At 39.4% G+C, this 14850-nt stretch overlaps 3 protein-coding genes across 5 annotated transcripts; 1 reads left to right on the top strand and 2 right to left on the bottom strand.

Annotated features, from left to right (window-relative positions):
* Positions 1-548: 548 nt before the first annotated feature.
* Positions 549-3632, top strand: LOC126785505 (endoglucanase 10). Of its 2 annotated transcripts, none has more exons than XM_050511219.1 (6): positions 549-966; positions 1056-1339; positions 1734-1907; positions 2087-2222; positions 2776-2942; positions 3070-3632. In XM_050511219.1, the coding sequence occupies exons 1-6, from the start codon at positions 744-746 to the stop codon at positions 3403-3405; spliced, it is 1320 nt and encodes a 439-aa protein (XP_050367176.1). In that variant the 5' UTR covers positions 549-743; the 3' UTR covers positions 3406-3632. The 2 variants fall into 2 exon arrangements, with proteins under 2 accessions (XP_050367176.1, XP_050367175.1); XM_050511218.1 differs by having other exon boundaries at positions 551-966; positions 1473-1907.
* Positions 3633-5338: 1706 nt separating this feature from the next.
* On the bottom strand, positions 5339-7587 carry LOC126785506 (probable cytokinin riboside 5'-monophosphate phosphoribohydrolase LOGL10). Its single transcript, XM_050511220.1, has 7 exons — positions 7257-7587; positions 6586-6683; positions 6456-6486; positions 6267-6366; positions 6077-6147; positions 5830-5973; positions 5339-5745 (listed from the first exon to the last, which is right to left on the bottom strand). The coding sequence occupies exons 1-7, from the start codon at positions 7392-7394 to the stop codon at positions 5662-5664; spliced, it is 666 nt and encodes a 221-aa protein (XP_050367177.1). The 5' UTR covers positions 7395-7587; the 3' UTR covers positions 5339-5661.
* A 5046-nt stretch (positions 7588-12633) lies between these two features.
* Positions 12634-14709, bottom strand: LOC126782523 (probable E3 ubiquitin-protein ligase RHC1A). Of its 2 annotated transcripts, none has more exons than XM_050507779.1 (2): positions 14558-14709; positions 12634-13870 (listed from the first exon to the last, which is right to left on the bottom strand). In XM_050507779.1, the coding sequence occupies exon 2, from the start codon at positions 13772-13774 to the stop codon at positions 12848-12850; it is 927 nt and encodes a 308-aa protein (XP_050363736.1). In that variant the 5' UTR covers positions 13775-13870; positions 14558-14709; the 3' UTR covers positions 12634-12847. The 2 variants fall into 2 exon arrangements, with proteins under 2 accessions (XP_050363736.1, XP_050363735.1); XM_050507778.1 differs by having other exon boundaries at positions 14535-14700.
* Between the last annotated feature and the right edge of the window lie 141 nt (positions 14710-14850).

Consider the following 14850-nt stretch of genomic DNA (forward strand, 5'->3'; position numbering starts at 1 on the left):
GAACAAACTATGTGGTCTCAATTAAAAGAAATTTCAAAGAGCTATGTACTGTATGTAGTACGCAACTAGCAATTGCTTGTAATTGTCTCGTACTATTTGGTCCAGCTAATAAACTTTAGTACAAAATAGAAATAATTCTCGAGCGGAACATACTAAATGAACATTTCTATTCGGCTCACACATTTACTATAATCAGTTCGGTCTAGAGGGCAACAGTTTACCAGAAATAGGCCCACGTTACATGGCCTGACGAGCTATCTTACCTTATTAAACTCCTAAACCCACCAACAACCAAGATCCACGGTCACTTGTTTTCACCCTTCCTGTCGGTGCCAAGTTCAACGGTCCTTATCATTCACCCCACAGTCAATTCCCTCAAATCTACGGCTCCCCCAAATTGACCCAGTCACCCCCAGATCTAGGCATCTCAACCTCCCCACAAACCTCCAAAATCTCAGCCTCAGTTGCCAGCCTGCGCAAGGACATTTCCGTCATTAACTCCAACCACCCTCGAACATGGGAAAACCTTATTTCGCTGTCGGTGCTTGGAAAAAGAACCACCGGGGGAACTCTTTCCTGATCCGGTCTGGTTTTTTTATTTACCGCCAATAAAAACCTCGGTCCCCTCTAAAACCCCGTTTCTTTTGTCTCGTTTACGTTAATGTGTTAGATCTCAACTACAGCAAGAACAAAGAACCATCAAACTTGGATCTGTCGGTGGTCGTTTTAGCTCGATCATCGAAATGGGAGCCAAACAGGACTCCAAGGGCTGCAAATGGCTGAGCTGGTTCATCGTCTTCGCCGTCGTCGCCATCATTGCCGGCGCCGTCGCTTTCGTCCTCGTCAAAAAAAAACAGAACGAATCCGACAATGAGGCCGCTCCCGTCCCCGGCGCTCCCGGCGCCGTCGTCGACAAATACTCCGACGCCCTCAAAATCGCTATGCAATTCTTCGACATCCAGAAATGTACTTACTTTTTTAATGCCATTCTCGATTTCGCTATTGTATGTAGAAATGTGATCGGTTGGTTAATTGATTGTGATTCTTTCTTGTAGCTGGTAAGCTGGTGGATAACAAGATTTCGTGGAGAGGAGATTCCGGCTTGAAAGACGGGGAGGATGCGAAGCTGGACTTGTCGAAGGGAATGTACGACGCCGGAGATCACATGAAGTTTGGTCTTCCGATGGCGTTCACTGCCTCGGTTCTATCTTGGTCGATTCTTGAGTATGGTGATCATATGGATAAGGTGGATCAGTTGGACAAGGCTAAAGATTCGTTGAAGTGGATCACTGACTTTCTTGTCAATGCTCATGCCGATGACAATGTGCTCTACATTCAGGTTTGTTTGTTACTTGGTCTTTCGATTTTCGAACTAGTTTGAATTCGTTTTGTGATTGATGTGTTGGTATTGAACTAGTTGATTACAAGTTGTGTTTGTATGTTAAGTTACTGAATGTGGATTATGAGGGCAGGTGGGTGACCCTAAGGCGGACCATGAGTGTTGGAATAGGCCTGAAGACATGACTGAGAAGAGGCCACTCATTCAGGTGAACACATCTGCTCCAGGGACTGAGATTGCGGCCGAAACAGCTGCTGCTATGGCTTCGGCATCTCTGGTGTTTAAGAAGAGCAATCCCACGTATTCAGCCACTCTTCTTGATCATGCCAAGAAGTTGTTTACCTTTGCCAATGAGAATAGAGGGTCTTACAGTGAGAGCATCCCCGATGTTCAGAACTTTTACAATTCCACAGGATATGGAGATGAGCTTCTGTGGGCAGCTGGATGGCTTTACCATGCAACTGGGGATAATACTTACCTCGACTTTGTGACAGGGGATGGAGTAGAGTTTGCTGGATTTGGTAAGCCATCGTGGTTCAGTTGGGATAGCAAGCTTGCAGGAGCTCAGGTATCAATACTCCTTAATTTGTACCATTCTGATTTGACAATGTATTGTTCTTCCTGAAATATTTAGATTGCTTGTATTTGTGGGGATTATCATTTGCAGGATGGTGAAGATATAATGTCATTGCTGCTAGTGAAATTATTTGCTGGATTATGTGAGCAATTTTTGCAATGTTGTTGCAGGTTTTGCTATCCAGGTTGACCTTCTTCGGTGGAAATAAAGACAATTCTGTGCTTCAGAAGTACAAGAGCACAGCTGAGGCTGTTATATGCGGCCTCTTGCCAAAGTCTCCAACTGCCACCACAAGCAGGACAAAAGGTATGCTTCTTGACTGTCTTTTTACATGGATATTCTATGCAAATATTTCTGTGTTGGGTAAGGCAAGAGATTTCCTTTTGAATCCCTGCCTCAAGATTGCTATTTGCTTATACTAATATAACGTCAATATTCCAGTTTGATGTCCACATAGGAGACAGAACCATATCAACTCTCTTTATATCACGGTTGCTAAACAAATGGCTTCTATAACAGAAGCTAATGAGATCGTTCTCAGACTTGCATAGTAGCTATGAGCATTATGATTTCAAACTTATGCTTCTAAATTACTTATCAACATGAATGTAAGAGGGGAAGGGGGGTGGGGTGATTGATCTCAGACTTGTAGTAGCTATGAACATTCCAACTTATCAAGTGCATGTCCCAAGTTGAAAAACTTGTTTTATTCAGTTTTATGTTAATATTGATATCCCCACACTCAAATCATTATGCTATCCGGAAAGTTTTCAGATGAACTATTCAGTTTTGTGTGGATGATTTTGAGTTGAGTTACTTCCATTGTGCTTCACTTACCATCCTGATCTCCACAATGCAGATGGTCTGATATGGATCAGTGAATGGAATGCTCTGCAGCATCCTGTTGCTTCTGCATTCTTGGCTGTTGTTTACAGTGATTATATGCTCACCTCTAGGACAGCCAAAATAACTTGCAGTGGAGATTCGTATAAGCCAGCAGATATTCGGAAATTTGCTATATCTCAGGTATGCTCACGGGTTAGTTTTCATTGCAGCATGTTGCATGGATGCAATGGTAATGTATGCTAGCTACCAACAGCCTTAACGTTCCTGTAATTGTCATTATGTCCTAATGTATCTCTACTTTCTGTAGGTTGAGTATGTCTTGGGAAACAATCCCATGAAAATGAGCTATCTTGTTGGGTATGGGACTAAATATCCGAAATACGTCCACCATAGAGGAGCTTCAATCCCAGCTGATGCAAAGCCTAGCTGCAATGACGGCTTCAAGTACTTTAAATCAAGCGACCCCAATCCTAATGTAGCTACTGGAGCACTTGTAGGAGGGCCATTCCTTAATGAAACTTACCGTGACATCCGTGACAATGCGAGGCAAGGGGAGCCTAGCACATATAACAGTGCCGTGATAGTTGGCCTGCTATCAAGTTTGGTCACCACCTCTTCAGTACTTGAATCATTCACCTCCTAGATTTAGTCGCATGTAACACTATCCAAAACACGTTTGTATTATATATTGTTGTTCCTGCGTGCCGGACCTGCATCTTGCAATAGAAAATTTAGTGTTGTAGGAGATTTCTTTTACAAAGTGAAGACTTCATTTCTGTGCTTAGGGGTCCTCCCTCGGATATTATTCTTTGTAATTTTTTGTTGCCTATTCTCTGTAAATGTCAGCTACCGAACATTTACTTTGGTTGAGCCCTTGAAGTTCAATATGGATGGTCTTCTGAAGACAAAAACTTGACCCTGCAGCTCTTTGGGATTTATGTGCAATTCTCTTTAATTCTTTATCCATGTAACGAAAGAGTCTGATATTCAGAAGATTAATCAACTCGGACAGAAACCTGTAATACTGATAGCATCTTCTGCTTGGTTCCCCTTTTCCAAATTCACAGCATAAACAAATGTGCACTGGACACCATGGGAAGCATGGCAAAAACTTTTCTCTGTTAAGGTAAAACTAACCAAAGTAACATTATATGGTCGATTTGAGATATTTTAAGTAACAGTTGTTGTGTGCATAAGTTAACTGAAATAATAATGACTTTTTCCTAAGCTCGGAAATTTGTCGCACGGCGCATGTGAAATGCTCCGATTATGCATTGCAACATAATGTTTTTGACAGCTTTGTTGAACCACTAGAATACTCGTAGTAGTTAATTAACCTTCCATTACTTGATGAAAACATAACCTACAACCCTCACCACACCTGAATCTGCCCAATGAGATCTCAGATCTCCGGGCATCCAAGCTAAGGCCTAAGGGCACTCGTAGTTTTTGCGTGAAGAAAAGGCTTTAGTGGAGAGAGAGAGAGAGAGAGAGAGAGAGAGAGCAGCTTGGGCTGAGGGTGACGGGTGACCAAGGCAGCAGTGCATTATCGCAAAAGGACAGGGATGACGAAGAGGTAAGACTCACATGATAGCTGGGTTGTGCTTATCCAGATTAAGAACATTACCAGTTTACCACACAAAGAGGTCAGGCAAAGCCAACAACCAACGGAAGCTCTAAGCAAACAATCAAACGCCGGTGCCCACGTGGGTGCGAACGCGTACATTGTCCCTAGCCCTTAGTCCATGACTAGTCTCTCTCTCATTTCCGTCGTCTTCAACCTCCGACGGCCAATCTCCACCGTTGAAACCAGGGGGCCACTTCCGCCATGGACTTTTTCTCTCTCATTCCTTTTGCATTGCCATAACTCCAATGGCAGTCTGTAAGTTGTACGGTCCAGGACACGTACGTGTCCTTTTGCATAATGATCGGAACAAGAGTCTATTATTAGTCACCATTCCACTCCCAAGTCCCAACTTTAAAAGTCCTAATCCCTCAAAAAAGAGTGTTGGATCAAATGAAATTGCACCATCTCGTACAAAGTTTTCGTTGCATATGACAACCCTTTTTTCTAAATAACCTCTTTTTGGATTAAGAATGAGTATCAACAACTAAAGACAACGCAATCATTTTTTTGGTCACATTTATAGTTCACCAATTAAATCAAATAAAGTCATCATTTGAACACATGAAGTGGGGATTCCGCACTAAAATGTTTTCATGGTGGCACCCAATGTAACTACTGAACCACTCGACGAAGCAGAAAAATATCAATGGTTGTTCTTTACGTCACCATTAGTAATTTGTATATTTTAGCACTCTTTTTGTCCAAATACCTTAAATTGCTTATTATCCATCAAGGCATCAAGCAGCTTTGCCTTATTGAGTATTACATTCAATGATTTTTGAAGTGAACCTTGTTTTTCTTGTTTGTGTACTTTGATTCTCTCCATCACATCCGTCTTCTTCTCGTGAAAACAACTTGCAACTGCACACAGCACAGCAATTTGTGGAAGAAACTATATGGAACAAGTTTTGATAAAATATACAAGATGATAAATCACCGACACAAGAGGAACTAGTTAATGAAATCACTGTTAGCGATCCAGGTCAGGAACCCGAAATAACAAACTAAACACGGGGGGAATTAATAAGAAAAAGATTCAAATGAAGCATGATTCACAGCTAATTAAAACAACGGTATAGGTAGGCACTACTACTACTTTCATCTAATGGAGCTCACATCTGATCTCCAAGGGTTGACTGGTTTAGTGTATTTTAGAGAACTCTGCAGTAATCTAGGGTTATACATCCTCCACGACATTGGCATTGCCGCGCATAATGTATACAATTCAACTTCAACTTGATGAGGAACGGTTGGATCCTTTCTTCTTCATTGTCAACGAGCAATGTCTGACTTTGCAGTGTATTCCAGTTGTTGCTCTTTCTCCCAACTTAGCCCAGAATGCTTCGGTGCATATTCCTGTTCAAACCCATCATCGATTAACCGACGGCTAAGATCTCATGGATCATTCCTATTCCATGTAAAGGTGGGGATATAATGTACCTCTAGTTTGCACATGAGTTCCTCAGCTGTTGGGGAAGAAACAATAATGTGCCTAGCTGCAGGGTCAATGAAACCTTCATCCACAGCGTTGTCTATGAAGGTCAACAGTGAGTTGTAGTACCCATCTACATTTAACAACCCCACCTGTAACAGAAAATTAATTTTAGTCACCCCTAATTGTTACAGTGTTAATAATATCAAGCACAAAGTTACATAATTTCCTGACTGTAACAAAAGACTAACTTACTGGTTTCTGATGAATTCCCAACTGAGCCCAAGTGATCACTTCCAAGAGTTCTTCTAAGGTACCATAGCCACCTGCAGTTAAACATACACAACTGGGAATTAGCTTAATTCGAAAATGCCTGTTTCGACATAGCTAGTTTCGATGAACAAGGTGCTTGTGCTCATAACTATTAGTAGAGGAAATTGATTACCTGGCAAGGCAACAAAGGCATCAGCTTGGCGAGCCATTTCAGCTTTGCGCTGGTGCATACCAGATACAGCTCTTACTTCTCCCACAGGCTCTCCAGTGATCTGAGATTACATTAGACAATATGAGTTGAAAAGCAATGACTTTATCAGTAACTAGTAACTGTAGAAATGGAGCAAGACATTTCAAGTACCTCTCTTGGCATGAGAGTTCTGGGAATTACTCTGCACATAGTGAAACAAAAAGAGATTAATAAACAAGTCCTGCTGATGATTAGAAGTTTAGAACTTGAAAAGAAAGCAATGAAAAAGTGTATGAATTACCCCAACACGTGGCGACCACCATCATAAACAGCTTGTGAGACCTGACCCATCAAACCAATGCTCCCTCCTCCATAAACCAAGTCGATGTTTCTTTCAACCTGTAAAACTTTTTATATATTAGATACCTGACGTGCTTAGTTCAAACATCAAAAAAACAAAACACTATAGTCACGCCTCTTTATTCAATAATTCTTTCTGACCAATTTTCAATCATTAGTTTACTCCGTTATCATCATCCATACATCCACTCAATCAAAAGTTCAAAACAACAAGCAGCTGATGAACAGGTCTTCAACCAGACCCTGTTCCAAAGCTTAGTACTACGAGAATTTGGGATCGGAATCATAGATTGGTAAACGTATCTCAAAGACAAATGGCTTATCCATTGAACTAGTGAGCTTCAATACCAGCAATACCTCGGTGAAAGATGCTGTATGTTTGGGGTTACAACTAAAAATGCTTCATTTTTTTGGTTTACAAGTGAAAATGCTTTTTGGTGTAACTGGATAAGTGAATCCTAGAAAGTAAACCCAACAAACTTCATGAATGACACATAAATCTCCATTTTCACATGCTAAGCTTTAATGAAAATGGACAGGGGAGCTAAAAATGGAAGCTTTGCAAATAAAGGTGGAAGCTTTACAAATGAAGAGTGAGATTAGGAGTAGTACCAGCTGTTTTCCAAGTTGAACAGCAGCAAGCTGATAACTTGGGTTCTTCCCAGGACTGCTACCACAGAAAACACAGATACGTTTGAATCTTGAAGATTTCATGACACCCTCTTGTTGTTGCTCTTGAATGTTCTCCATTAGAGGAAATTGAGGCTTCAAATGGACTACGATATGGTTTGCTTCAGATTGGGAATTGTTCTAAGCTTGGGAGAGAGAGAGAGAGAGAGAGAGAGAGACCCCCAAGAGTGAAATGGACCAATGTGTTTGTGTTATGCTTAACACTCAAAAACGAGCCATGGACATTGCCAAAAAGGATTTTGCTTTGGGCAGAAAGATGATGAGGGAATGAAAAATGATCCTATTGGATCCCTGTTTTATATAGAAAATTAAAATTAAAAGAAATATATGGAATGACCAGAATACAAGTGACACGTCATATCTTTCTTTCAATTTCTCGTCTCGCGATTTATTACGGAATGGATTTTGGTCATTAGTCATTACACATTGAAATAGTTATCGTGTTGTTTTGTTCCTTAATTTTTGGAACCAAAATGACGGTGTGCCGGGTTTTATTCCAATTTGTTCTTCAGAAGAGGACAGATAAGAAAAATTAGTAAACATATTTGAAAACAGTTGTGATGATTCAAAGATAAACACTACACATGAGAAATGTTACCTCATTTGAGAATTGTAAGTTTTTCTTGCACTATGAAAAACCACAAACCGATCAATTTTGAACGTTTAATTTCATAAGCTATTAACAATTAATAGGTAAGATATCTTAGAAACGCGCGAATGAGAATTTCTTGAATAAGAGTAGAAAAATATAGTATCGAATTTCAAATTTGTAGTAACAAATTTGAAATTCCAATATTCATTATTGATTCACATGCTTATAATCATTTATCAGTTATTCCACATTTCAACAACAAATCACAGCCAAAAACCTCAACTTGCAATTTGATGATCCGACATATTACGATGCAACCTTCCCATTCCGTTTGCCACTTTGCATAGCACACATTATGGCCATTCATAGTTTAAATTCTAAAAATCACTGTTCTTTAATTTTTAGCTGACAATAATGATAATAGATGTTATAAATATAAATCAACTTGGCAAATGGCTAGTTGAGACTGTTGAGCTCCATGTACTGCAATCTTTCTTAGGCCACGTCGACCCATACATCAACTATGTTAATAATGGCATAGTATACAATCATGACGCCATGCAATATGCTTGGAAGATTCTCCAAGTACATTAGGAAGTGACTTATTGGATCAATAAGATGACATAACTCATTTGTTAATTAGAAGAAGAAAAAAGAATACTATTGTGCTACACTAGCCAGATGGTTTTTCGTGCAATGTTGTTCTTCTACTTGCAAATTAATATAGGTCGCTGCTAGAGTAGTAGAATATGAGTAAGCCTGGCTATTAAGATTGAATCATAGATCTATATAATTATATATCTAGCTAGCTATTCATTACCCTAATAGTACGGTTTCTAAGATCTTTCCAACCATGTTGAAAGCAATTATATCATGCGTATGAATATTTCACTCAATAAGTACCATTATGTTTGATCTTCTATTAATTCGTGATGGTTTTGATACTTCCACTAAAAGGAATTCATTAGGTGGCAATCTCCGTTCCATGGGTTTGTCAAGCATTCTTGATGATATTCTACAACACATCTCATGTGAATCATATAAGTCATGTAGCATTGTGCAACCGCGTGAATTCTTCTTAATCATTTGTTTTTAGTTGTGACAAAGATGAAAATGCATGTACGTAATTAAGTCATACATATATGTATGAAGAACACAATAGCTTGAATGTATGTATTCATCTTCAATTTGTTCTAAGTGTATACGTATTCATTTAATATATTTTTGTAAGTCTTGCAGTCTATTTTATCATAAAAAACAAAGAAACAAAATTCATATAATAGTCAATGAAAATTACTTGAATGTGAATTATCACGTGTGTGAATGCTAATTAGCCGATAGATAGGTAAGCTAGCTACCATATCTTATTCCCACATATGAAGAATCTCTACGCGGCATATTCCTTTTCAATCAATCAAACCAAGTTCAATGTGAAAGAGATACATCGAGGGACCTTCGATCTAGCTATTTGCTTTGCATTAGAATGTTCCAAAGTAAGTTTTCATATTGATCTTTTGAAAGATGAAAGTTCAAATGTAAATATTGAACTAGCAAAGAAAAAGCTTCAATGCCGTAAACGGCTCTCGCTGGTTTATCTCTAATTAATTAACAATTTTCAACACCTGATGCTGCCACTTTTAACTCTAATATTAGATTAATTACATTTAACAACTAATCATCTTTGATTTGTTCATATGCATGTGCTATCACACATATATGTAGAACTTATTTATTTATTTTTCTCAACAACAAAAAACCCTGATTTATCAGCAACCTAGTTTTATAAAATTTTGTTAATGAGTAGGAGGAGATCGTAAATGACTAAATGAAGAGGACATCGTGAATATATAAATTCAGGAGTATGAACAAATCAATCTTGTTGAATGTTGAAGATTGGTTTCATAGTTTAGCACTGGCTAATTAACCTATGAGGCTATGAGTTACGAACATCTCAATTAGGATCGCTATGCACCAAACTTTTGATGTCAGCATCAAAGCAAAGAGAGATCATTCTAAGTTGAATTAATCGACTGAACTGTGATTAAACAGTCACTGGCTTCCGGTCACAACATAACGCAATGAAAGTGATTGCATAAAATGCAGACCTCTTTAAAGTCGTAACCTTTGTCTAATGTATAATGTATGATAAGCACGCTATATATATTAACTGCATTAATAGTCGGTTCGCCTTGCAAAACCCTAACAATTAATATTATTCCACATTTCCACAAGTCAAAAATCACAAGTCGGAAAGCATAGCTAGGCCAAATAGCGAATCAACAACCAATTTAAGAAAGCATTATAATAAATATAGCTTGAATTCTTTAAAGGAGTTGTGGATCACTATCATTCGAGTAAAATTCCTCAAATACAAAAGGAGAATAGGTTCGTGCTTACGCATGATGTGTTGTATAGGTTTGGTTCAATCTACCTCCCCATAAGTCGCAAATTCCTCACATCTTCACCCGGCCTGCTGCTCTTTCTCTATTTGACCGAATAACTTTAAAAAGGAAAAGAACTCTCTGATCTATCCTCTAAGATAAAGTTAGGTTTTATTAATTGATAGAAAGAGAGAAGAAAATGAAAAAATAATATTGCACACAAGTGAACATCACATAGCAAAAGATATTATGAATCTTGCAGACGATTATTTAAAGGCTCTACTTCAATCAAATATGTTTCCCACAAGCTAGCTAATCTAATCTGTCTCAAATAAAAAATCAGTCTCAAATATATTGATGGCCTCGTGTTAGGGTTCTTATTTCTGCCATCAAATCAATTATAATACTCATTCCCTTAATCTCTCCCGCAACCCTAGTTGCCTATTTCTTAAGCCTGAAAGAACCAAATTGCATATAACGGCCATATGCATCTACATACACACACCTGTCTCTGCAACTCCGGCTCATTATCTTGCATTCTTGCTTAGCTGACCAAACGAGACAATTTTCATTCTATATTTCTACGTGCTGTTTTTATTTGATTAATCTGCACCAAAAAGGTAATTCTTGGCGTTTTTTGACTAACAATGGATTTCCTATAGGGTTTGGTTGGTGCTTAATATATAATCCTGTGGATCAGAGACGAACACATCTCCAAATTAAAGGGAGGATTGATCTGGAAAAGGTGGTAAGAAGAATCAAGAGGGGACTGACTTAATATCATTCATGCACACATCTGGATATATATCGAATCTATATAATTATTCTGGTGGAGTTATATACGGGGAAGCAATGACGTATTTGTGTATGACCTTTTCGAGTCTAATCTCATATGATCGATGTGTTTCGGTTCATATATAAAATCGCGAACTTCCTTTACTTTTAGGTTTAAGTCGGCAAGTCAGATCTCGTGCACTACGTACTCTAAGACGACTGATAGAGAATTCGCGATGGATCCGGATGTCGTCCGCCGTCGGCCGACTTATATGACTATCCATCGGAGTATGGAAACCACGATCCCACGTGGCAATGGGAAGCAGTAGTCGTACTAAGAAAGAGAGATTAGAGAGTGACGTGTAAATTGCTTTCCTCCCGGCCATGTTATGGTCGTTAAGCTTTAGGAGCTGGTGAGTGGGAAATGGACGATAAAGTTGGAGCGTAAAGATATTTTATTCGATGAGTGATACAGTCCCTTGTAGATTCAGAATTCTAATCGATAATAGAGACATTTGTATAATGGTCACGATTACGTACTGTGATATCTTCTATTATATTGTCTAATTAGTGATCGATCGATCAGTAATTCAGCATAATTACTATATTATCTAGCTCTTACGTATGCCGCAAGCTAGTCAAATGCCGATTTGCAATACCGAACTGCATCATACATGACCTCGATCAGGATCATCGTCGGTCGAGTTCCAGAGTCTCCATGCTGCTGCCCAAATTCCAGCATCCATTTATGGGATAATTATGATAATGAAATGATGAAAGAAACTTAAGAAACCCAATGAGAACGTAAAATGGAGTATATATACTCACAAAAAGTTCGCAAAGCAAGCTCCTAGGCGGGCTAGGTTTGTGATGTTTTGTGGACTTGGGCTCTTGGCATGGTTTGATACAACCTTCAATATTAACTCGTAAAGAAGTTAAAAAAAAAAAAAAACTCGTATAGAATATTATGGAGTTGATCCCCCCAAAATGGGGAAAGCATACAACATCTACAGACTACAGGAATGGTTGGCCTAACTTGTTGGGCATTCGATAGCACCCTTCCCTGTTGGACAAATGATTTTAAACAGCATTAATAACATGTAACGAGATCTTTAGTTTGTCGAACGAGTTTCACTATCCAAGATCGGTGGATCCAGTGTTTCGGATAGTGAAAGTTATCCAGCGAATCAACACCATTGCCATTGTACAGTAAATTTATGTCAATACCACTACGTCCGGGAATCAGCACCTTCCCGTTCTTTTACGTCGGAACCTCACAACCATTTCTTTTCGTTCATTCATTGAAGGTAGCTGTAGCTTGCTTCCCACTCCAAGCGCTAGTGACCAGAAGTGAAGTTCCAGCCGAAAGAAGCAAAACAAAGCAACTGCCCTGCAGTCCTTTTAGAGAACAACCATGAGAAGACTATGAGGAAAGAGCATTGTAACACTAGAGCCAGTAGAGGCTGGCTGATGGAGATGGAAAGCTATTCCCCGATGTAGAGAAGGCTCGATGAAGAAAAGAGGAGTGAGCCATATGCACAAAACTCATCCATGAGGAAAATATATGTAATATATTTAGAAACATACACTTACCAGAAGAAGGAATAGTTATTCACATGGAAAGAGGTATTTAAACACCAAACGACCGTTCATACACCCTTTTAAACAAAAAAAGCACAATGGAGTCTAAGACTGAACTGACCAGACACAAATTGCAGTAAGCTTTCGATTCAGATCCCAAGGAAAGCAAGCAACATAGCAACATCTTAATAGTCAAAGGGCCATCCTGAATACTCCATTTCATTTCTATTCTCACGCGCTGTTGGTGGGCTGCTTTCATGTGGTGGGTTACGGTTAGAACTAGAGCTAGAACTAGAAGCGCGAAACGGCCACAGAGAAGAAAATGGATTTCGTCTTCCTTGGCTTTCCCTACCAGTCTCTCTTCCACTGGTATTACCACTGCTTCTACTTCTACTGTTTTCATTACGACCACTTGCAGATCCTTGCGGATTTAGTTCTTGGCGGCAAACAGGGCATGAATTATGCTGGACTAGCCATGGTACAATACAATCTGAGTGATATACATGTTTACATGGCATTTGCCTCGCTTCAGATCCCAACTCAAATTTGTCTTGGCAAACAGGGCAATGTGAATCAGAACGAAGATGCTTGTTTGTGATCTTGATAGTTGGCATTGCATCAATAGAACCCCTCGATGCAGGGGGAGGACCCCTCCTATCATTAGCTGAAAGCTGCTCAAACAATTCTTCCAAGCCAGGACCAACAAAATAATCACCCACATTACCCCGTGTCACACCTACTCCAGGAGACCCATTGAACAGAGCTTCAAATGCACCATTCCCAGACAAGCGGAAAGGAATTTGGCCACCAAAAATCAACAAAGGGGAAAACCCCGGGGAATGTTCAGGAACTAAATCTGATCGACCCCGCACAATATCACCTCTTCTGTCTGCCAACTGCTGCCAAGCTGAGAAAGCTTCCATGAACCCAAACCGTCTATCATGATCCTCATCGTTTTGAGGTCCAAAGAAATCCAGTGAGCTGATATGAACCATGTCATCAAGTTCTTGAACAAATCCCCCACTGCAGTTTCGGCAGACCGCATCTTGCCCTTGCAGCTGAGTCGGCCGCCTGCACCTATAGCACCAATGGGTGTTTCGACCGCTTGACATGCTCTCCAATTCCAAACTAGAATGACACAATCAACAAGTGTTGTCCCCTTAACTCTTCAACTGTAAGGATTAGCAACGACAAATCATGCAGAAGCACTGTCCACACCAAAAACAACAAAACAGCAGACAAATAAGCAAGCAATGAGGATAAGAAAACCGCAGCAATCATATCCCTCCAGTAGCACCATTAAAAACATGCGCAAAACTATAAAACCATTTGGATGTGGGGAGTAAGTTTAAAGCAGTTTAGGATACTTCACTAACACATCCATATGTCGAAAGTAAACCTTACCCACATTTTCTGTCAATGACACAGTTTGACTTGGTTGTGAAACTCAAACGCAAATACACATATGATATCTCAAACACGATTTGGATGTATGAACACAACAATCTGGATTCTCCACTTAAAAATAAAGAAAGCTGCATCCACCAAACAAATTGGGGGGTTGATTCTCGACAGCGATAGCCAACCAGAATGCAAAGAGCTAAATATACAACTGGATATATAGGGGATGAGACAAGCTCATGTTCTCCAACAGGTACATCCAGATATGTAACACAATCTGGACATTAATACTCGATTCATTTATATTTGACATATAATCACTCTAACAGATCTCTAACAAAGTTTCTGGATTACTAAATCAACGCAGTAAACTAAACTATAATTAAAAAAGGAAAACATTACTCCAGATATAGAAAGGTCAATAATCAGATGCTTCAAACACCAGAAAAAACTCATGAAATCACTAATCACCTGATCAATCAAAGTAATCAAACCTCCGAGCCACCAACTACGACCGACCGCCTGGTCTATTTCTTATACGACGATCGTTATTTTGGCAATCGGAGAAGATTACCGGAAGTCGGTGGCGGAGGGATAGAGAACCACCCTTACCAGATAGGCAAGGACTTTGAAATAATAGAGAAGACCCCAGAGGATTCGAGAACAAGTAGATCTGGCAGCAGAGGTAAAATTAAGCCGGCCCTCCAGCGCGCGTAAATGTCACGCACCTTATCAAATTAATTAAATTATTCAACCACGTTTTTATTTTTTTTGTTCCGACTTTTGG

Source organism: Argentina anserina, chromosome 2 (assembly GCF_933775445.1).
Source record: "Argentina anserina chromosome 2, drPotAnse1.1, whole genome shotgun sequence".
Classification (NCBI taxonomy): domain Eukaryota; kingdom Viridiplantae; phylum Streptophyta; class Magnoliopsida; order Rosales; family Rosaceae; genus Argentina; species Argentina anserina.